Source organism: Desmodus rotundus, chromosome 3 (assembly GCF_022682495.2).
Source record: "Desmodus rotundus isolate HL8 chromosome 3, HLdesRot8A.1, whole genome shotgun sequence".
Lineage (NCBI taxonomy): Eukaryota > Metazoa > Chordata > Mammalia > Chiroptera > Phyllostomidae > Desmodus > Desmodus rotundus.
In genome coordinates this window covers 112,526,335-112,549,240 of record NC_071389.1, presented here as the reverse complement: position 1 = coordinate 112,549,240, position 22,906 = coordinate 112,526,335, and the positions used below count along the sequence as shown (strand labels likewise).

General features: G+C 36.5%; 1 protein-coding gene across 1 annotated transcript in view; it reads right to left on the bottom strand.

The window, feature by feature from the left end:
• The window catches only part of ADIPOR2 (adiponectin receptor 2), a 94,247-nt gene that overhangs the window by 29,922 nt on the left and 41,419 nt on the right, over positions 1–22,906 (bottom strand). The window contains exon 2 of the mRNA XM_024565709.3: positions 17,520–17,777. Within this exon, the coding sequence (XP_024421477.1) occupies positions 17,520–17,690 (171 nt within the window). The 5' untranslated portion in view covers positions 17,691–17,777. The remainder of the gene's footprint in view (positions 1–17,519; positions 17,778–22,906) is intronic.

The following is a 22,906-nucleotide window of genomic DNA, read 5'->3' as shown; positions in this document are numbered from 1 at the left end:
ACAAATACAAAAACAAGGGTTAGTGGAAATTATGATGTCTACAAAAAATAAGTGAAAGAGTAAACATCAATAAGTGTGTTATCATCCAACAGAATAAATACTATATCTAGTCTATATGAACATTCATTTTGGCCTTCCTAGAAATATATATATTCTTAGCCTGCACAGACTATAGGAGTTCCTCCAATGAGATGCCCAAGGACTTAGCTCTTGTTTGTATTAATTAGCCTACAGTAAAATTTTGGTTTTGTTTTGGTATGTCATTTCACCACAGAATCTATGACGTTAAGTGAGGACTTGCTATAGTTATCTCTATCAAAGCTTGACGAAAAAGACCTTTAAAATCATCCAATTTTTTTTACTCTCACACAGCAACTCTCTCTAATCTTAATTAAATTTCCTAAGTAGACTTTTTCAAGAAAAGAAAATAAAGTGATTGGCAGACAAAAATCTATTTATAAGTTAGCTTCCTTGAGATGAACTAATATACAGTGGCATTCTTATGTGTTTACTTAAGTCAGTTCAACAGAATAATTCCTAGGCTGAATGAATAAAAGTTGGTTCCTGATCCCCCACTTATGAAAAAGAATCTAGAGCAGAGAAAAAGTACGACAACTATAAAAGCTGATCTCTTTATTCAATTTAACACCTTGAAAACTCAAGAGATGTGAAATAAAACCATAAAACTAATGATCAGGGCAACTTGTTTTAAAATGCCTCTTTTGTGTTTTTGTCTGAAGAAACTTACAAAATGCTTAACTTCTAAACTTCAGCAAATACAGTTTAAAGAGCCCAGGCTTTAGAGTCAGGGGCCTAGAAGCAACGGTCTATTAATTTCAACCAATACACATTACACATTTCAAAAAGAATTTTGGATGATGGAAAACTATTGGACCAGGAATCTAGAGAGCTGGATTTTAGGCCCCAATTGTCTAGGCTTTCTTGCTACCAAACCCTCCACTCCATTGTACCCTTGATCCTTCATTCTGCTATGCTAAATATTATACAGGTTAAGACATGAGAATATATACTCAATACATGTTAGCTATTATCATTACCACTCCTTCACTAATCTTACTTCTGGGTATTCACACTGCTATTCCCTTTATCTTGGCTAACTCTGAAACTCAAGTTTTATCTCCCAGCCCCACCCGCAGAAAGAGTTGCTCCCATAGTACCCTGTACATACAGTCACACAATATCACTAATGTAATGATTTATTTGTCTGTCTCTCCCACTAGGCTGTAAACTGCTTACAGGCAGAAAACATGTCTTATCTTTGTATTCTCAGAGTGCCAATTCACAGTAAAGAAACTATAATCATCTGCAGAAAGAATAAATGCATGTGTGCACCTACTAAACTAAGTGACTTGTGGTATTCCTGCCACTCTGACATTCTAGAAACCAAGTTGGGTACTTGAAAGAAAGTTGGTACTATTTAAAAGAAATTGGGAAGTCAGAAGGAAAAGTTGGTGGGAAAGGGAGCAGGCTAAATTAGTTCAAATTGAAAAATGAAAGGTCCAATAAAGAAGCCAGTACTAACATGATAGATTTAGAAACCACGTCTGTAAAGATTGTTAAAGTCTGGGGAGGCTGAGATATATAAATAAGTTTACAATGTGTTTAACCAGTATCTGCTGCAATTACATCAGTTTGGTACTATGACAAAGGATGGACAGGTGAATTAGTATTTATTGTGTACTAATGACACTGTCAGGCACTGTATTAAGTACTTTTACAAATTAAAAAACCAAATCCTCAAAACGACTTTCTGAGATGAGGATTTCTATCCCCATTTTATAATGTGGAAATCCAGATGAAGTGTGGTAAACGAAGAAATGGAAGCTAAGAGAGGTTACACAGCTCTAAGCAGTTACCCTGATTCCCAACCTAATGATGTTATCTTAACTTTTCAAATACATGTAGGTGTTATAGTGATTTACAAAATATGAATTCACTTAAGATGAACTAAATTAATGGGCAATTCCTGTCATGTATTCTTTTCAAGCTAATATTTAAAAGAGCTGTCATGTAGGGGGTCTGTTAAATGTGCCTGACACTTAAAGGAGGAAAGAAGTCATTTCCTGGCCCAGCAACTTTACTCCTTGGTATCGTACACAGCTAACAGAAATGCATCTATTGTTCACCAGAGACAAGAGAATATTCACAGAGACACTATACATAATAGCCCAAGGCTGGAAACAGCTGAGACAGCCTTCGACAAGAGAATGAATAAATGTGATACAGTCACACAAAGAAGTACTACAGAGCAATGAAAATGAACAATCTACAGCTATACTAAGTTAACACAGATGAATTTCACAAACATGATAGTGAGTGCAAAAAGTCAGATACAAGACTACAAACTGAATGGTTACAATGATATCAAGTACAAAAACAAGCAAAGTTAATCTATACTATTAGAAGTCAAGATAATTAGAAGGAGACTTGACTTTGGGTGGTGAACACACAATACAACGTACAGATGATGTATTGTAGAGCTGCACACCCAAAACCTATATACTTTTATTAACCAATGTCATCCCAATAAAGTCAATAAAAAAGTCAGGATAATGGTTACCTTTAGGGGGAGAGGAATAGAAGTGACTACAGAGAGGTAGGTATAGTAAAAGGGAACCTCTGGGGACCGCTGGTTACACAGGTGTATCCATTTATCACTCTATCCACTTATGACACATGTACTTTTCTGTGTGCAATTATATTTCACTAAGGTATTTTTGTTGTTTTTTCTTTTAAGGACCCTCCCACACAAAAAGATTGGAAAATAATGATGTAGAAGAGATCAGGGATTCAAATTAAGTCTCTCAAAATCCAAGACCCTGCTTTCCCCCCCCCCTTTTATCAAACTGCTCCCTTTGAAATTATCTACTGGTGCACAGTAATGATTTCCCTAAATAAAATCAAACATGATAAAAGTAGCCATTAAGTAATGCTGCTTAAAGCAGCGATACCTAATTGGACTAGTCTATAAAAAATTATCTTTATTCATCTTTTATCCTTCAACAAAAAAGTGTTAAAACTATAGTAGGGGACCACTGAAATTTGGAGGTTGAGAAATCCTTAGAAACCACCTACTTCAACAACTTCATTTCAATATAAGGAAACTGAGGCCCCAAGAAATTAAGAATACTGGCCAAAGTCACACAGCTGGTGGGCAGTAAAAGGCCATGGGTAAAACTCAATTTCAATTATTCATTCATTTCTTTACTTAAATATTTATTGGGCAAACACAATAGTCTCAGACTATTCTAGGCACTGCAGATAGACACTATGTCCAGGTGAATGGAAAAAAATAATAATCAAGTCAATCTTTTAAGAGATTTCTCAAAGTTTAAAGAACAATTAAATATAAAAACCAAAATCTAACAGACTGACTTTGTCCTTTAGATAGGATAGTCTTTGCCTTTTTAAGATTGAATTTAAGCAAGTCTTTTCTTTTTGACACAAATATAGACCTCCAATGCTGTACTACCTCTAACATCATTAAGTATTTTCCATGTACCAGGCATTGTTCTCACTGCTTCACATGTACTAACTTACTCTCACAACAGCTCTCCAAGACAAGGTACATATTCTTACTATATTACTATTATTCCATTTATAGAAGAGAACACACAGCTCCTCTGGGGCTAGTATTACCCCGATGGAAATTCCATCAGTCTATAACCTACACATGCACTGTGAACACTGTGATCATTGGCTCTCAACCTTTAAGTGTGCCCCAGGATCACATGGAGGAACTTGTAAAATACACGGAATTGGTTTGCAGTCCAGGACTCTTTCTTTAAAAACAAAATACAAAAACAACAACAAAAAAAACCCCTTTTGCTTCATAAGGAACCGAAGAGATTAACATCTCCATCACCTCAGATAAAAGACTTCTAAACATAGGGAAACTGAAGGTACCTGTGCACACAGATATTTCATTTGATGCTACCTGAGAATCAACTCCACAATTACAATAAATCACTATCACCTATCATAGGTTTTCTTTTCCCATGATTCTGACCACCTACGGAAAAATTTCCTTTAAAATGTTTTAAAGGCAAATAACCACTGAAATTGCCAGATCACACTTTTGACAATAAACCAATGAAAAGAAAACCCAACCCCCAGGAAGAAAAAAGATCCTCCTACAAGAGTCCTGGTGTATAACAAACTCAATGGACCTTCAGTTTCCTTATCTGCAAAACAGAGATACTACTAATACCTATTCCATAAGTCTACTTTAGGAGTAAGACAGTATTTGCAAGAGCTTAGAAAAGTGCCTCTGTTGAGCCATCATTGTTCTTTTGATAAAGAAAGGAATGCATTATTCTATCATAGATTAAAATAAGCATGTTAATTAAGTTTCCCTGAACATCAAAATAGCATACCCCAATATTTTCTTTCTGTACATCTCAAGTAGTTTGTGGAAACTACTTGAGACAATTTAGACATAGAACTCTAGATTGGCTGCTGATGAATTAATTCAACAACTATGTATTATATGCCCACCATGAAAGACTGACTAGGAATCTAAGGACAGGGTTCATGAAAGGCAAGATTCTTTCCACCATGGAACATAGAGTCTATAAGCAAAAATAAATGTTAAATAAATATATAAGTTGTGATATGTTCTGTTAGGGAAAATAAATGTATGGTTAAAGATAATACAGAATGAAGTAAGGATAGAGAATTTGAAACAGGTTTCTCTGAGGAAGTAATACTTAACCTGAATACTAAAGGATGAGCAGCAATTAGCCCAAGGTGGACATAAGAACTCTCCAGGCAGAGGAAATAGCCATGTTTGAAGGCTTTGAGGCTGGAGAGACCCCAGCCCATTTAAAGAAGTGAAGTAAGGCCAGTGGGGCTGAGGCTCACTGAAGAAGGAAGAGAATGTCTTGAAATGAAGTTGGAGAGATCGGCAGAGGTGAGATGATACAAAGTCCTGTAGGCTATGGAAAGGAGTAAGGATTTTATCCTAAGTGCAATGGGAAGCAAATGAAGTATTTTTAAAAGTGGGAATGGCATAACAAACTCTGCATTTTTAAGATCTGTTTATCAACTGTGTGAAGAACATATTGAACAGGAACAAGTAACAAAACAGAAAGTCCTATTAGAAGGTCTAGTCTAGCCCAATATTCCAGAGAGGAAATCACTGTATCTTAGACTAAAGCAGTGACAGCACAAATGAAAAGAAATGGACTGCTAAAAGTTCACTTGACACAACTTCAGTTTTGTAATAGGTTTGAGATTAGCTGTTTTCAAAGTCTTCAAAGGGGTTAAATAATTAAAATCTTCAGCCACAACTAACTTCAGTAGAACTCCTGATAAAAGCTCAAGAGTCTACTGTGACCACAGTGAGATACCACTTTTTATACCCAGTAGGATGGCTCTATTCAAAGGCAGACAAAAGCAAGTGTTGGCCAGGGTATGGAGAGAGTGGAGCCTTCACACATTGCTGGTGGGATGTAAAATGGTACAGCTGCTGTAAAAAACATTTTGGCAGCTCCCCAAAATGTTAAACATTAGAGTTAACACATGACCCAGAAAAATCATCCTGATGTATATACTTAAGAGAAATGAAAACATATATCCACATGAAGACTGTGTACATGATAGTTCACAGCAACATCGTTCATAATAGCCAAAAAAGTGAAAATAACACCATGTCCACCAACTGATTCTAGATAAATAAAATATAGGGTACCTATACAATGGAGTATGACTCAGCCATAAAAGGGAATGAAGTTCTGGTATATGGTACAACAGTATGTTAAGTAAAGGAGCCAGTCACAAAATACCACATGTTATATGATTCCATTTATATAAAAAGTCCAGAACAGGTAAATCCAGAAAGACAGAAAGTACATTGGAAGTGGCCTAGGATTAGGGGTTGGAATAGGGTGTGATAGTTAATGGGTAAGAGGTTTGTTTTGGGAATAAAAAAAATGTTCTAAACTTAGATTGTAGTGATGGTCACACAATTCTGTGAATATGCTAAAACCATAAATTGTACACTTTAAATTGGTGAATTTTATATATGAATTACCTCAATTTTTTAAGAGTCAACTGTGAGTAAATATGACATTTTCCTTTAACAAATAACAAAGTCTAATTGTATTTCCCAAATAGTTCTCAGAGGACATGTGGACATTTGTCTTTTTGTAACGCATGTTCCTGAGAAATTTTTAATACATTAACTGCATTAAATAAAATGGAATTACTTTAGGCACTCATTTTTAAACAATAATGAGCATCTTCATCACTTTCACAGCTTTTTGAAAAGTGCATACATCCACGCCCTGGCCAGGTAGTTCAACTGGTTAGAGTATCATCACCATACACCAAGGCTGCATGTTTGATCCCTGATCAGGACACATACAAAAATCAACCAATAAATGCATAAATAAGTGGGGCAAATAGATATTTCTTCCTCTCTTTTTCCCTCTGTCCCCCACAGTCCTCCCCTCTCTCTAAAATCAATGGGAAAAAAATACATACATCCAGGACCCAAAGATTCTGGCTCAGTAGGTCTGGAATAAAATCCGGGCATCTATGTACCTATTCTCATTATAGAGACAGAGTTAATCAAATAAAACTCCTAATAGACTTAAAGGAACCTGCTGGTAAACGCTCAGAACAAGACATATTACTTTGTAGTACATGTAACTACTTTTAAACCTGTTTTTATAAATTCAGAATGTCACTTACCTTGCCTGTAATTTTAACAAAAAACACCCCTGTTGCTTTCTTATTATGTTTCTATCCTATGCACAATTATCATTTAATGCAACAAGGCAGTCTAAGAGAAACTATCATATTTTTTAAAGTCTACGCCATTAAGTTCTACATCTTAAAAAGAGGGAACAATACTCAAAGAAACTAATGGAAAATCATTAGAAATATAAAGGATTACACCACAGGCACAGTAGGTTTATTTACTTTCAAAATAAACAGAAAATCCATTAAAAGGTTAGAATGCATCTAAGAAAATTAACCTTGCTTAACAAAATTAAGGTGGGCAAAAATGCCATCAAAAAAACAAGTACCAACTGTTGAATCTAACCTCTGGACTCAACATAAATACTCAGGGGCAGGGTTTGCAACTGAGAAACACGAAGTCAAGCTGGTGCCAGCTGTCATAAAGACAGAAAGCTTTGTTCAGCAGAAAGAGCAGTCAGAAAGACTTGGCACATGCTCTTTTAGCCATGTGACCTTGAGCAAATGAAGCTTTCTAAATCTTACTTTCATCCACTTTCAAAAAGAGATCGTATCTGTTCTTCCTATTTCAGAGTGCAGTTTTAGGAAGCAAATGAAATAACAGCTGTGAAAGTGCTATACACAAATTTAAGGCATTATTACAATTATTTAGAAGAATACACTCTACCTGCTAACAGTTCAGATAGTTCCATTTCAAAACTGGAAATTATAAGAAATGTATCTTTTTCTATAACTCCATCGCCCTTTCTTTTCTAGCTCCCTTGATTATTCTACACTAATAACCCTAAAATTATTAGCAAAGGGCAGTATGTATATAGAGTAAATATAGAGCAGAAGTTGCAATGAACGAGAAGAAGGGCCAATGAAGGACCAGAGCAGAAGATTTCATTAAAACTACCTCCCGAGTACATAGGTAGTACTGGCAGATGCACTGATTTCTTCGTAAACCACCTTCTCTTTTTTGGCAAATAATTTCCACTCCAAAGAGAAACAATACACAAAGAATTTTCATCAGGAACAAAAACACAATTTCCTCATCTGTAAATTCAAGTAGTAAACAAGATGGTTTCAGAGAAACTTTCCAGCTCTAACATTCTATCATCTATGGATCAGATCCTCTCCTTGATTCCTCAGAGAAAATCTGTTAAAACAGATGGAAAGAAATGGTTCCTTTGGTCAGTCTGTTCACTTTTGGGTTCGCTCTAAGATTAAAGGGAACTCAAATACAGGTTTACAGGGCAATATAATAAGTTCATTTATATAAGGATTAAAAAAATCACATTCGATTATTTATCAGTGAAACAAAAAGACATATATTTAGAAAACACTACCAAGTGAAGATGGCAAACAAAAACACAGTACAACAAGAAATAATCAATTAATGTGACTGACAGGAAAGAGACTGGGTGGGCAAATTCTGAACTCTAAAAACGTTTTACTATCTCATGGTTAAAATGTGATAACTAATATTATAAACAGGACTTTTTTGCCGTTTATAATCTCAGATTCATTAGCCTGAAATTCCTTCACGCTTTAAAATTCTTTAGATTCAATAAGACACGTCAGATTTAAATGTAGTTAAGAAACAGTGGTACATTAAAATCATAGTGATATAGATATTGCCCACTCACTATCTCTTCTAAGATGACTAATAACGAATCTTAAATCTCACATTCTAAAACAGAACTCTTGATTTTTCTCCCTTTAAACTTACTCCTCGCTCTTGCCTTACCAATCTTAGTTTTAGCTCAATTAAAGTATCTAGCAATCATCCTTGGCTCCTCCCTTTTCCTCACTCTCCACATCTAATCCATCAGGAAGTCCTGAAGGCCTGACCTCTAAAATAGCCAGAATCCATCCATCTCTCTCCATATCTGCTGCTACTGTCACTGTTTTGAGCCAACACCATCTCTCACCTAGAATATTCTAACAGGCTTCTGGCTTTCTTCCATTCTGTCTTCTCACCATCCCTTCTCCACATCCAGAGTGATCTTTTCAAAATCACCAATGTCTCCCAACTGTTTACACACAACAAAGGCTGCCTGCTTTCCAGTGAATTTTATTAAAATACAATCTAAACTCCTTCTGTACACCTAAAATGAATGATCTGATCCCTGCCTGGCCCACTGACCTCATCTTATTTCACTCTTTTCTCCTGTTACTTATACTCTAATTGCAATTGCCTTCTTTCAGCCCTTAAAAAAAAAAAAAAAAAAAAAAGATTGGAAGAAGAAGGAAAAGGAAAAAAAGAAAAGCTTATTCCTACCTTTGGATCTCTATACTAGCTTGTTTCCTCTACCTGAAAACCCTCTTCCCCCAAGTGTTTGCATGGCTGATTCTTTATCACTCAGGTCTTACCTCAAACATGCTCTTCCTTAGAGAGGCTCCCATTTACCACTATATCTAAAAAATACAAGAGGTGAATAGGCAGAGTACAGGATTTTTAGGGCAGTGTAACTAATGATTCTGTATAATAACAATGATGGATACATGTCATTATACATTTGTCCAAACCCATAGATGTGCAGCCATCGAGAGTGAACTGTAGCATAAACTACAGACTTTGGATGGGTACAATGTATCCATTTAGGTTAATCAATTATAACAAATGTATCCTTCTGATGGTGAATGTTAATAATGGAGGAGGCTATGTATGTGTGAGGGCAAAGGGTATGTAGGAAATCTCTATACTTTCTCCTCAATTTTGCTGTGAACCTAAAAACACTCTAAAAAAATCAGTCTTCTTGGCCAAAAGCTCTCCCTATGTAGTGCTTCCCAACCTGAGATCTACTCCTTTTGGTAAACATAGCCTTTGTCCTCATTAGGCCCTGATCATCCTATTTGCCTAGATGAAGGGACATAAGAACCAACCTTACTAAAAGAAGAATTCTGAATTATTACCAAGGAATTATTAACCAGCTTTAAAAAATTAATAAACTAGTAACTGATTTCATTTCACAGCATGCTCTTGGGAGAAGACGACTCCTCCCCCAAACAGCAATACAATCCCCATCCCACTGTCTTTGAATCTGGCCACATGATTCCTTTGCCCAATAGATGATAAGCAAATGTAACATACATATAGCAAAAATTTTAAACGCAAATGTGTGATTTGGCTTATTCTCTGGGACTTTTGCAATCTGCCATGAGAACACGCCCCAGGAAGTCTCCAGTCTCCTTTTGCCTGGATCTGAGAATAAGAAGACACATGGAGCCGGCCTGCCTGCCAACCTAGAGCAATCAATCTCACTTGAACTATAGCCCTCATGGAACGTGTATGTTTATTATAAGTCATTGAGCTTTTAAGAGTATTTAATTCCTGCAGAAAAAGCTGACTGACACAGGAATATGGTTTTTCTGGTACAGTAATATTTAAATATTTACATAACTCTGAATATCAGTGTATATGACTTTATAAGTTGTAATATATGTAAATACTATTTTGTGCTCTGCTTTTTCAATTTAACATTAAATATGTATATTATGAACACTTTGAGATATAAAATTACCAGAACATCTACACTGCAGATAGTTGTCTTATAATTCATAATTCACATTTTGTTAAGTACCAGGAAAGTAAGCATAGCATGATTCCAAGCATAAGCCTACAGAATTCAGAAAAGATGGTTCACAAATTTAGAGTTAGAACATAGTAGGCCTTGATGTTCTCTACTTTTTAGTCTTAATAAGTATTCCTTTTGTAGTCCAAAAATGCCTCCAAAAGAAATACTTACACCTATACATTTACCATCAGGAGACTGCAAATGTTACTCATTTAAGAAAGAACATGCTAAAAACTAAAGGTTTTTTAATGTAATTGTATTGAATAATTGTTATTATTCTGCATGGAAAACCAGAAAATAATGTCAACACACAGGAATCATACTTGGAGAAAAGTTCACTTGTTTGAACATCTTTTTCCATGACAGAGAAAGAACTGCTTATTACATGTGCCATGAATAATTATCACCTGCTATTCACAATTTGATCTTCTCTAATATCTGGCCTCTGTTCCCAACTGTCCAGCTCTTAAGTTCAGCAATGAAAACCATGTTGCCAGAACCAAAGGTCACTTTTTCATCCTTTTCATCCTTGATCTAAAGTTTAGCAGCACCAGACACAAACTACAGCTCCCTCCCCTACTTCTTGAAATACTTTCTTGCTTTTTGTGATATTACATTTTCCTGGGTTTTCCTCCTATCTCTCACAGACTTTTTTAGCTTCCTCTACTTGCTTGCTCTCCTTCAAAGACCCTGTGAATGCTGATGTTCTTCAGGCTGGATCTTAGAGCCCTTCTCTTACCCTCTCCTCCCTCTTCCTCCCTTATGTAAACTTAACCATTCAATAGTTTTAAATAACATCTAAACTGAGGCTAGTTCCTAAATGACTGTCTGCAGCAAAGACCTCTCTGGAATTCCACACTTCAAATTCATCCTCCTTAGCTTTTCCTGTCTCAGAATACAGTATCATAACACTCATCAATCCATTGAGTTATGACTCATATCATAACTTCAGAGTTATTCTTGTCAATTCCTTCTCCCTTAACCATCACATCCAATCCACCAGCAAATTCTGTCAACTTTACTTCCAAAGCATAGCTTAAATATTCTCACTCTTTGCCAATTCCACTCACTATCACTACCAACCCAGACTAAACTACTCTCATGAATTTCAGTGGATGAAATTCATCCACTGAAAGATGAGTCTTCTAGCTCCTCTACAGTTTTATCACCCCTCCCAAATGCACCCATAATATACTGCCTTCCCATGAGGACCAAAAATTAAAATTTTTAGAACATAAATATGGTCTTATTACTTCACTGCTTAAAACCTTCTAATGGCGTCCAATGCACTTTTCCATATCATAGCTTACAAGAGTCCTAACCTACATGTTTTTTTTACTTCATCTTTTACCATCCTCCCCCATCCATTCACTACACTTCTTGCCAAGTTGTTTTCAGACTCAGTACCTTGCACTTTATTCCTCCTGTTACTTGAAATGCCTACACACACTCTCTCCTTTCTTCTCCTCCACCTTCCATCAGCCTTTACTAAGCATTCAGTTACAGTCACTTCTAGAAACTGCCAGAGGTGTTACTTTATCACTATCAGTTCTTTAAACTGGCTATGAGTATATTCCAGAACAGTTCAAAGTGTGCATCTGAAAACATCTGAGAACATTTCTTAATATCAAGAAATTGATAAAAATGTAGAATCTTATTTTTAACTGGAAAGGAACACATACATCATCTACTATCCTATGACATATGACAAAAATAATTCAGGGAAATTAAATAATCTATTTTATAAGGCTATGACCCTGTGTTCAATAGCCTGATCAACCCTCTACTATTTGCTTATTACATTTCTACTTCCCTTAAGATAACCCCAGTCACAGAAAAAAACCAATCCTAAAATTTGTATGAAATAAGAAAGGATCCTACATAGTCATAAAGCCTTCATAAAGAACAACAAAGCTGGAGGCATCACACTTCCTTACTTCAAAACATATTACAAAATTACAGTAATCAAAACAGTATGGTGCTGCCATAAAGACACATATACAGGACAATGGAAGAATACAGTAACTGTTCCCAACCTTTTTGGCACCAGGGACCAGTTCATGGAAGACAATTTTTCCAGACCAGGGGCGGGGAGATGGTTTCGGGATGATTCAAGCGCATTACATTCAAGCTCACCTCCTGCTGTGAGGCCCAGTTCTTAACAGGCCGGGACCCGTACCAGTCCACGGCCCAGAGGTTAGGAACCCCTGGAATAGAGAACCCAGAAATAAACCCACACACATATATAGTCAAACGATGTTTGGCAAGAGTGGTAAGACTACACAATAGGAAAAAGGTAGTTTCTGCAACAAATGGTGTGCCAAAAAATGAAATTATATCCTTATCTTATACCATATAAACAAAATCACTTCATAATGCCTTAACTAAAAAAATACCTTAAATATAAAACCTGAGACTATAACTGTCCCAGGAGAAAACAGAGGAAAAGCTTCATAATTTTTATCTTGGCAATGATTTCTTGGACATGATATCAAAAGCAAAATTGGACAACAGGGCTATGTTACACTAAAAGCTCCTTTACAGCAAAGAAAACAATAAACAGAGTGAAAATATAACATAAGGAATAGGAGAGAATATGTGCAATCCATATACCTTATTAGGGGTAATATCCAAAATATATAAGGAACTCCTAAGAACTCAACAGCAAAAAAATAAAAATAGGACTTCCAGCCAAGATGGAGGTGTAGGTAGATACACACTGCCTCCTCACAAAACCAAAAGGAGAACAACAACAAATTTAAAAACAAAAAATAACCAGAATTGCCACAACACCAAATGCATGGAAGTCCAACAACCAAGGAGTTAAAGAAGAAACATTCATCCAGATGGTGAGGAGAGGTGGAGATAGGCAGCTGGGCCAGAGAGGACACGAAGCAAGGTGGCAGCTGGTGGACGGCCAGACAGTGGCTAGCAGACCAGGTAGTCCATATTTGTGTGCGGATAAACTGGGAAGAACTGTGGAGCGAGACACAGACTGCACAACCCAGGGTTCTAGCACAGAAAAATAAAGCTTCAAAACCTCTGGCTGTAAAAACCTGTGGGAACTGCAGCAGCGAGAGAAACTCCGGGCCTCACAAGATAGTTCGTTAGAGAGACCCACAGAGTCCTACATTGTACCCAAACCCACTCACCTAGGAATCAGCACCAGAAGGGCCCAATTTGCTTGTGGGTACCAGAGGAAGTGACTGAAAGCCAGCCAAGAGCTGAGCAAGCAGCACTGTTCCCTCTCATACCCCTCCCCCACATAAAGCGCCACAACACAGCTATGTCGATTGCCTCAAGCTGGTGAATAACTAAGGCTCCACCCCTTACTACATAACAGGCGCACCGAGACAAAAAATATGTGGCCCAAATGAAAGAAACAGATCAAAGCTCCAAAAATATAACTAAGGAATGAAGAGATAGCCCATCGATCAGATGCAGAGTTCAAAACACTGGTAATCAGGATGCTCACAGAAATAGTTGAGTACAGTCACAAAAGAGAGGAAGAAGTGAGGGCTATGCAAAGTGAAATAAAGAAAAATGTACAGGGAACCAATAGTGAAGGGAAGGAAACCAGGACTCAAATCAACCGTTTACAACAGAAGGAAGAAATAAACAGTCAACCAGAATAGAATGAAGAAATAAGAATTCAGAAAAAATAAGGAGAGGCTTAGGTACCTCTGGGACAACTTCAAACATTCCAACATCCAAATCATAGGGGTGCCAGAAGGAGAAGAGGAATAGCAAGTAATAGAAAACTTAGCTGAACAAACAACGAAGGAGAACTCCCCCAATCTGGCAAAGGAAATAGACTTCCAGGAAGTCCAAGAAGCTCAGAAAGTCCCAAAGAACTTGGACCCAAGGAAGCACACACCAAGGCACATCATAATTACATTATCCAAGATTAAAGATAAGGAGAGAATCATAAAAGTAGCAAGAGAAAAGGAGACAGTTACCTACAAAGGAGTTCCCATTAGACTGTCAGCTGATTTCTCAAAAGAAACTTTGCAGGCAAGAAGGGGCTGGAAAGAAGTATTCCTAGTCATGGAATACTGAATACCATGTAGTCAAGGACCTACATTCAAGATTACTCTATCCAGCAAAGCTATCATTTAGAATGGAAAGGCAGATAAAGTGCTTCCCAGATAAGGTCAAGTGAAAGGAGTTCATCATCACCAAGCCCTTATTATATGAAATGTTAAGGGGACTTATCTAAGAAAAAGATCAGTAAAATGATAAACTCACAACTATCAACATCTGAACCCAAAAACAACAAACTAAGCAAACAACTAGAACAGGAACAGAATCACAGAAATGGAGATCATATGGAGGGTTATGCTGGGGGGGGGGGGTTGCGTGGAGAATGGGGGAAAAGGTACAGGGAATAAGAAGCATAAATGTTAGGTACAAAATAGACAGGGGGAAGTTAAGAATAGTATAGGAAATGGAGAAGCCAAATGGGTTATATGTATGACCCACAGACATGAACTAAAAGGGGAGTAGGGTGGGGGAGCTGGTGGGAGGAGGGCGCAGGGCAGAGGGGAATAAAGGGGATAAAAATAATGGGACAACTGTAACAGTATCATCAATAAAATATATTTTAAAAAATAAAAATTTCAAATCTTACAAGATGAAAAACACTTTTTTTAAAAATAACCTGATTTAAAAATTGGCAGAAGACTTGAATAAACATTTCTCCAAAGACATGCAAGTGGCCAACAGGTATATGAAAGGATGCTCAACATCACTAATCATCAGGAAAACGCAAATCAAAACTATGAGATACCATGTCATATGTATTAGGATGGCCATTATAAAAAAAAAGTAAATAATAAGTGTTGGTGAGGCTGTGGAGAAATCAGAACCTTTGTGCACTGTTGATGGGAATGTAAAATAATGCAGCTGCTTTGGAAAGCAATCTAGAAGTTCCTCAAAAAATTAATAACGGAACTGCCATATGATCAGTAATCCCACTTCAGGGTATTTATCCAAAAGAACCGAAAACAGTATCTTCAGAGATATTTGCAGCATTACTCACAGTAGCAGAGGTAGAAACAACCTGAATATCCATAGTGGGTGAATGGATTCCACAATGGAATCCAATGTGGTAGATAGATACAATGTAACATTATTCAGCATTTAAAAAAGAAGGCTTGTCATATGCCGCAACACAGACAAGCATTGAGGACATTGTGTTGAGTGAAGTTAAGCCAATCACAGAAGAACAAATACTATGTGATTCCACTTAAAGTATCTAAACTAGTTAAAAAAAAAAAAAGCAGAAGAAAATAGAATGGTGGTTGCCAGGGACTGAGGGGTACAGTTTTAGTCACACAAGATGAGTATGTTCTAGAGATCCACTGTACAACAATGTGCATATACACTAAGTCCTCACTTGACACCAACAGATTTTCAGGAACTCCAACTTTAAGTGAAAGGGCATGTAACAAAACCGGTTTTACCATCAGCTAATTAATACAACTAAGAATTAACTTCCTATAGCAAAAACATTACCACAGGTCACAAAAACATTACCCAACTTCTAATAAAGACTCAAAACACTTTTAATATTAAACAATGAAATAAATATGAGCTATACATGCATCTGAAGACAATTAATAAAAACAAGAGAATGATTTTCCAACTCACTTACTCCAGTTCAGGGTCACAGGTAGCCAGCGCCTCTCCCAGCACAAGGCAGTTATCTACCCTGGAGTATATACCCTCCCACCACAGGCTACACTCGCAGACACCCTCATTCACTCAGACTGGGACAATGTAAACTTGCCAATTAACCTAACATGCACATCTTTGGAAGGTGGGAGGGTAGATTTCATGTTATGTGTTTACTACAAAAAAAAAAAAAAAAGATTAAAAAATTTTGCTCATCCAAACCTAGTGCTAATTCTCATTAGTGGAATATAACTAAGCCTTAGTAACAACTGAGAGAAACACAGCTTACTCAGCCCAAATAGGAATGTCTTAGCTGCTAGTACATATTACTGTAAAATGGCAACAAAAAAGAAAAGTCTTAAATGTGAAAGGAAATTCTTACCCAAGTTATCTGTCAAACTTCTTTTTAAACATTAATGCTAACTTAAAGACTAAATTAAATTACACTTACAGTTGTTGTAGGCAAATAGCTCTTTATTAATCCTATAAATTAATAATCTGCCTGTGTATACAGAGTACGTGCACGCACACATCTAAATGATCAGTCACTGTAGCACAACCTAGTATAAAGTTAGCTTACGAAATGTGACCAAGACTAAAAGAAGAAATGACCTTAAATTTCTTGCCACAGTAGCCTATGTTACAAAGTCCTGGTGAAATTCTTATAAAAGATTTCAATGGCCAAGACAACCCTCAGAAGTTCCAACCAGCACCACTATTACCCACATAATTAGCATATCTCTTATAATGGTAAAGATGCAGTTTCAATTAAAGGCTTTCCAAATGTTTTTAACTATGACCCATAGTAAGAAAAGCATATTATTCATATCTATATACACACATATGTATCTAATAAAACCAAATAATTTCATCAAATAAATGTATATTACTGTATACATGTAGCTCAATAATATTTCTTCTATTTTGCTGTTTAATTTTTTAAACACTGCTTGTAGTACCAAAATTAATTTCACAAACTACTAATGGCAACAACCAACAATTTGAGCCACAACACTGTATGCATGCTACATAATTTCAAGGTTCCAAAGCACATAGCAAAGTATCTATAGCAATGACTTTCTGATGCTGTTTACAGATACTTCTACCTTTGTTTTCTCTAGGTTTATGATGATGGTCTGAATAATTTAAAGGCTGCTCTTTTTTCTGGGAAGTGAAAAATTAAAATCTGCCTTCTTTTCCCAGTACTCTATTGACTTCCAATGTATGCACTAGAGATAAACCATACCTGAAGAAGTATTTCCAGAATACAATTAGAATTTCTCCAAAAATATAAACAATAATGTCATCACTAAAGCACTACACATTTCCTTCCTCAAACAAGATGAAGCAGATGAAGTATGATTTTAAGTATCAACAGAAAAGACGTAACTATGAAATTAAGTAATACCTAGCTGATTTAAGAATAAGAGACTTCAAATTATCCTGAACAAAACTTACAAATGTGCTCAAGGTTCCTTTTCAAAACCCCATCCTCTCTCCAGCCACACTCCCATAAATTTTTATTTTACTTACCATCCTGCCACCTCAACTTACTTTTTTATGATGGGTAGAAAGAGCAGATGACTCTAAAACAGGCTCCAAATCTTCTTGGTAGTTGCCATTTTCACTTCTCCCTGTACCATCAGGTTGGTGCCCTTTTCTGAGCCGTATTTCTGGCTCAGGAGTCCTGCTGCACTCCAATCGGTTTTTCGCTGTCTCGTTCATGGGATACACAAGCTTTTCTTACAAAGAGGTCTTTCTTTTCTGTCCCTTCTTCTTGGGAGAATGGACTTTCAGGATAGTGAGTTAACCCTAAAGAGAGGAAGGTTTTAAATTAACATATTTTAAACACATTAAATGAGTCCTGGGGAAAAAGGGAGGTGGTATTATTACACACTGAAACAATAAAACACTCAGCAATCAATAACATTTATTTAACATGTATTTTTAAATAACATGTATTTAAAAACATGCATTTGCTGATAGGAAAGATTGCCAAAATCTATTTTTAATGAAAAAGCAGGAAACATATACAGTATGTTCCCATTTACATATTATAAAAATATAATTGTATATGTACATAGAATAATTTTTGGAAAATATTCTAAATTGTGCTCTTGGTACAGAAATGAATAGGGAAGAACCTAAAGCCTGGAGTGAGAAGATTTACTTTTCGTTTTGTTCTACCTGTGTATTTGTGTCACATAACACATCTTACTTTTTTTTATTACAAGCATATCTAAGTACAGAAAGAATGTATGTGGATTTTATGCATTGTAGCTGGGTTCGCATATTCATTCTCATTTAGACATCATAATGACCCCCCATAGGGAATTTTTATTGCTATTTCACAGGTGAGGAAACCAAAATGCACCATGCTTTGTATGAAATAAATAGGGCAAAATCTATGACTTATATAGCATATATTTTTCGTAATCTTTTATATTTAAATTGCTCAATATCTAACATTTCAGTATTTTTGAGTTGTTTTGAACTCTAGACTACCCTAGAAGACAAGAAACTCAGAATCGGAGCATACTTTTATATTCCTATAAGTTCTGAGAAAATGCTATGCACATAAATGTTTAATGAATAGTTGATGATGTTTAAATATTCTTAAGTGTTTTGTAAAAACACTTTCAGAAGTCCTAAATATCTCTCTAAAATGAATTGCAGTAAGTTTCCTAGAGTACAATATTTTAAGTCCTTGACCCTCTCCCTCTTAAATCACAGTACAAAAGCTTATTTTAGACATTTAGTTACATATCTAAATAAGGCAACTATCACAGGCAATCCAACTAGAAACACTAAAATAGGAAGGAGCCAGGGTACATGTTATGCTCATAAATCTCATGAGATTCAAAGTTCTTAGTAGGGAAAGGAGGAGTAGAGCAAAGCTGGAGGACCTGGTTACCATAAGAAGTAAAAGGTGTATTTAGTATTCATATATGTGAGTACACAAGACTTAGTCCAAGAATTCTAATTAAACAAATAGTTAATCTGTTAGTTTCATAAATCATGTGATTTTGCTGCAGGATTTCTCTAAGGGTTTTCAAAGTTTTGAGAGCAATAACAAACACAAAAAACTTTACGGATCACCAAACCTGGGCTTGTGCCTAAGACATAAGAGCCTGAGCTACCATATTTATAATACTGAAATTATAAACTACGCTATTAATTCCCAATTCTGAAAAAGGGAACAATACAACTGATTTACATTCACTTTACAGATGTGCAAACTAGGCTCAGAGATTAGGTAAATTTATTCAAAGTCATTAGTCTATAAATAAAGAGCAGCTGTAATTTATACTGAGGTCATTCTGGCCCTCATGAAGTTCATGTGCTTTCTACTACCCCAAAAATTAAGACTAGTAAAAAAAAAAGAAAAGATTAAGAACTTAAACCTGTGAACAAAAAAGGGGTTCTGTAATAAAACAGACAAGTCCAATGACGGAAAGTAGCCTCACAGGGTGATATGATCATAAATTGCTGTCCTGGTGGTTAGTCATGCTCCAGGCCTTCCTTAGTGAAAGGTTTAAGCAAGTCCTGTCCATTGTTCTTGTGAATTTAGGTTAACACACCTTTGAGATGCTGTAAGTAATCCTTTTTCAGACCTCACGGGAAGCAAATAATCTTGTTAACTATACTGTGCCTTGCTTTCTCCCGCCTTCAGGTAATTTTCTTTATGTTCCCTCCTTAATTCCAAAAGTATAAAAGAAAAGGCAAAACTGGCATTCTCCAGACAATCTGAGGATCTTGATTCCTGGCTTAAATAAACTCATAAAATTCTCTGCAGATCTGGACATTTCTTACAGCGACAAACCTTAAAGTCATTTTGTTTACATGGCAAGCAAACTAAAGAATCAAAATCTTTATTCTCAAATGTAGCAAGTACAATAAAATTTTCTGTAAAGTAGCCTTGAAATATGACCACACTGAACTTTTCATAAGCAGGAACTATGTACAAAGGCATGTTGTTCATTAAGGAATATACATGGGGTGCCCTATTAACTAGATTTGTTTTGTAATCCTCAACTCAGAAACAGCAAATGACAAGAAATGTTTCCCCCCCAAAGTTTGTAAGGATTCTCCATAAAATAAAAACACATTTAAAAAACCAATTTCCAGGAAACGCCTGAGATCAAAACACAGTCCTATCAACAATGTTTTCTAAACTTATAAGTACAATAAAAGAATGAACAAAATAAGGCACTGTAAAATCTCCAAAAAATTTTAATTATATTCACCATTTTACATATTCTAAAGAAGGAAGGCCTACCAATATATTTTAGGGTTTCAACAATAGAATTGTTGAAGGAAAAAATATATTTTGTAAACCTCCAGGTTCCCAAAGACTTAACAAAACAAAAAAGCCCAACAGGAGAACACTGGAAAGAACTGTAATTAACTACGCATTTTAGTTCACTTGCATTCTCTCTAATTATGAAATGAATTCCTACTTGGATGCAATACCTTGAAACCCAAAGCAATCAATTCTAAAACTCTAAGCTAAAGTTAGAAAGTAGGCGAGTCCTTTATCACCATTATTAAATTCTGTCCTGGAGGTTTTAGACAGTTAAACAAGACAGAAAAATGAAAATTGTAAAATTTACACATTATAACACACTTTATCTATAAAACCCAAAAGAAGCAACTGAAAAAATCATTACAATAAGAAAATTCATCAAAGTAAATGGGCATAAATTTAATATATAGATATCAACAGCTTTTATCCTAAAGCCCACACTATTTGGTTATTATGTAAGAAATTAATACACAAGATAGAAAAACAAGATAAAACACTTCAAAACAAACCTTGAAATACTACTGAAAATCTACAGAAACTCCCGGGGCGACTAAGTGAGCTGAGCAAGATCAACAGATAAAACACGAACACTCAAAAATCAATCACATTTCTATACACTAACAACTAATATGTGAAAATGAAATTTAAAAACAATGCCATTTTTCAATTACTTCAAAGAAATTTAAATATTTAAGTATACACTTAAAATATATATAGATCTGTTTACTGAAAATTATACAATTCTAATTAAAGAAATCAAAGGTCTAAACAGCAACAGTTCATATTTATGGACTGAAAAACTCAATATAGTGAAGATGTCCATGTTTTAATTTTAAATTATATTTTATCGATTATGCTATTACAATTACCCTGATTTTCCCCCTTTTGGCCCCTCTCCATCAAGCACCCCCTACTCCCTCCTCAGGCAATCCCCCCACCATAGTTCATGTCCATGGGCCATGTATATAAATTCTTTGGCTACTCCATTTCCTACACTGTACTTTACATCCCCATGGCTACTCTGTAACTACCTATTTGTACATCTTAATCCCCTCACCTCTTCACCCATTCTCCGCCCACCCCCCCACCACCACCCCATCTGGGAACCATCTGGTAACTGACTTTTTTCTCTTGCTTTTAAGAGTCTCTCTTTATTTTGACCTTTGGCATTTTAATTACGATGTATCTGGGAGTGGGCCTCTTTGCATCCATCATAATTGGGACTCTGTGCTTCCTAGCCTTGCATGTCTATTTCCTTCACCAAATTAGGGAGTTTTTCTTTTACTATTTTTTCAGATAGACTTTGAATTTCTTGCTCATTCTCTTCTTTTGACACCCCTAATGTGAATGTTGGACCTCTTGAAGTTATGCCATAGGCTGCTTATCCTTGGTTTTTTGGACTCTTTTTTCTTCTTCTTGTTCTGCAGGGTTGTTTTTTTGCTTCCTTATGTTCCAAATCACTGATTTGATTCTCTGCTTCATCCACCCTACTGTTGTTTCCCTGTAAATTGTTCTTTGTTTCAGTTAGTGTAACCTTCATTTCTGACTGGATCTTTTTTATGCTGCTGAGTCCTCACTAAGTTCCTTGAGCATCCTTATAACCAGTGTTTTGAACTCTGCATCTGATAAATTGCTTATCTCCAGTTTGTTTAGCTCTTTTTCTTAAGTTTTGATCTGTTCTTTCATTTGGGCCATGTTTCTTTGTCTCCTTATTTTGGCAGCCTCCCTGTGTTTGTTTCTATGTATTAGGTAGAGCTGCTTTGACTCTGTGTCTTGGTAATATGGCCTAACGTAATATGTGTCTACAGGGTCCAGTGGTGTAGCCTTCCCTATCACCCAGGCTGGGTAACTCGAGGTATGCCCTTCCACTGAGTACACCCTCTTCTTATAGTTTAGCCTTGGTTGCTGTTGGCAATCAGTGGGAGGTACTTACACAGGTCAGTCAGCTGCAAGGACTAGCTGTGACTACTGACCACCAACCTCTGCTGTCCATGGAGGATCAGCTGTGCAGGGGCAGGGTTGTGGTGCTCTGATGTGGTCGGTAGCTGTCCACTGGGTGCTCTGGCCCTGGGGTTTCCCCAGTGGTATAGGCCAAAGTCAGCCACCACCTGTGTTTGGCCTGGGGCCACCCTGCTTGAGCTGTAAAGCATCTGAATTAGCTGCTACTTGTGCTGGGCTAGGAGATTCCAAGGCCAAGCCAAGCTGTGAATCTAATCTGGCTGCCCCCAAACTCTCAATGAAGCCAGCTGTTGCTTGTTTGATAGGATTTAGGAGCCAAGACCAGCCATTCTTATGGAAAAGCAACTTGGGTGGGCTCATAAATTGGGTGGGGAAGAGCCTCTGGGGATCTCAAAGGCAGGCCAAACAGTGTTAGCCAGGTTGATGAAGTCTCAGATATGACACCAGCTTAATGGCTCTGTGGGAGGGAAGGCTGAAAAAAGGGACAATGGCCTCTGCTTGCCTTGATGCCAGACACTTCAGTTTCTCCCTATATACCACTGATGCCTTTCAAGCTGCTACCCTGGTGCTGAAGCTCAGAGGGAATGAATCTGAAGGTACGTGAGTCCACATGCAGGTTAAGAGGAACTCTTGGAGCTCCAAAAGTTTCTTCCACTGACTCAATCTCCACTGGTTT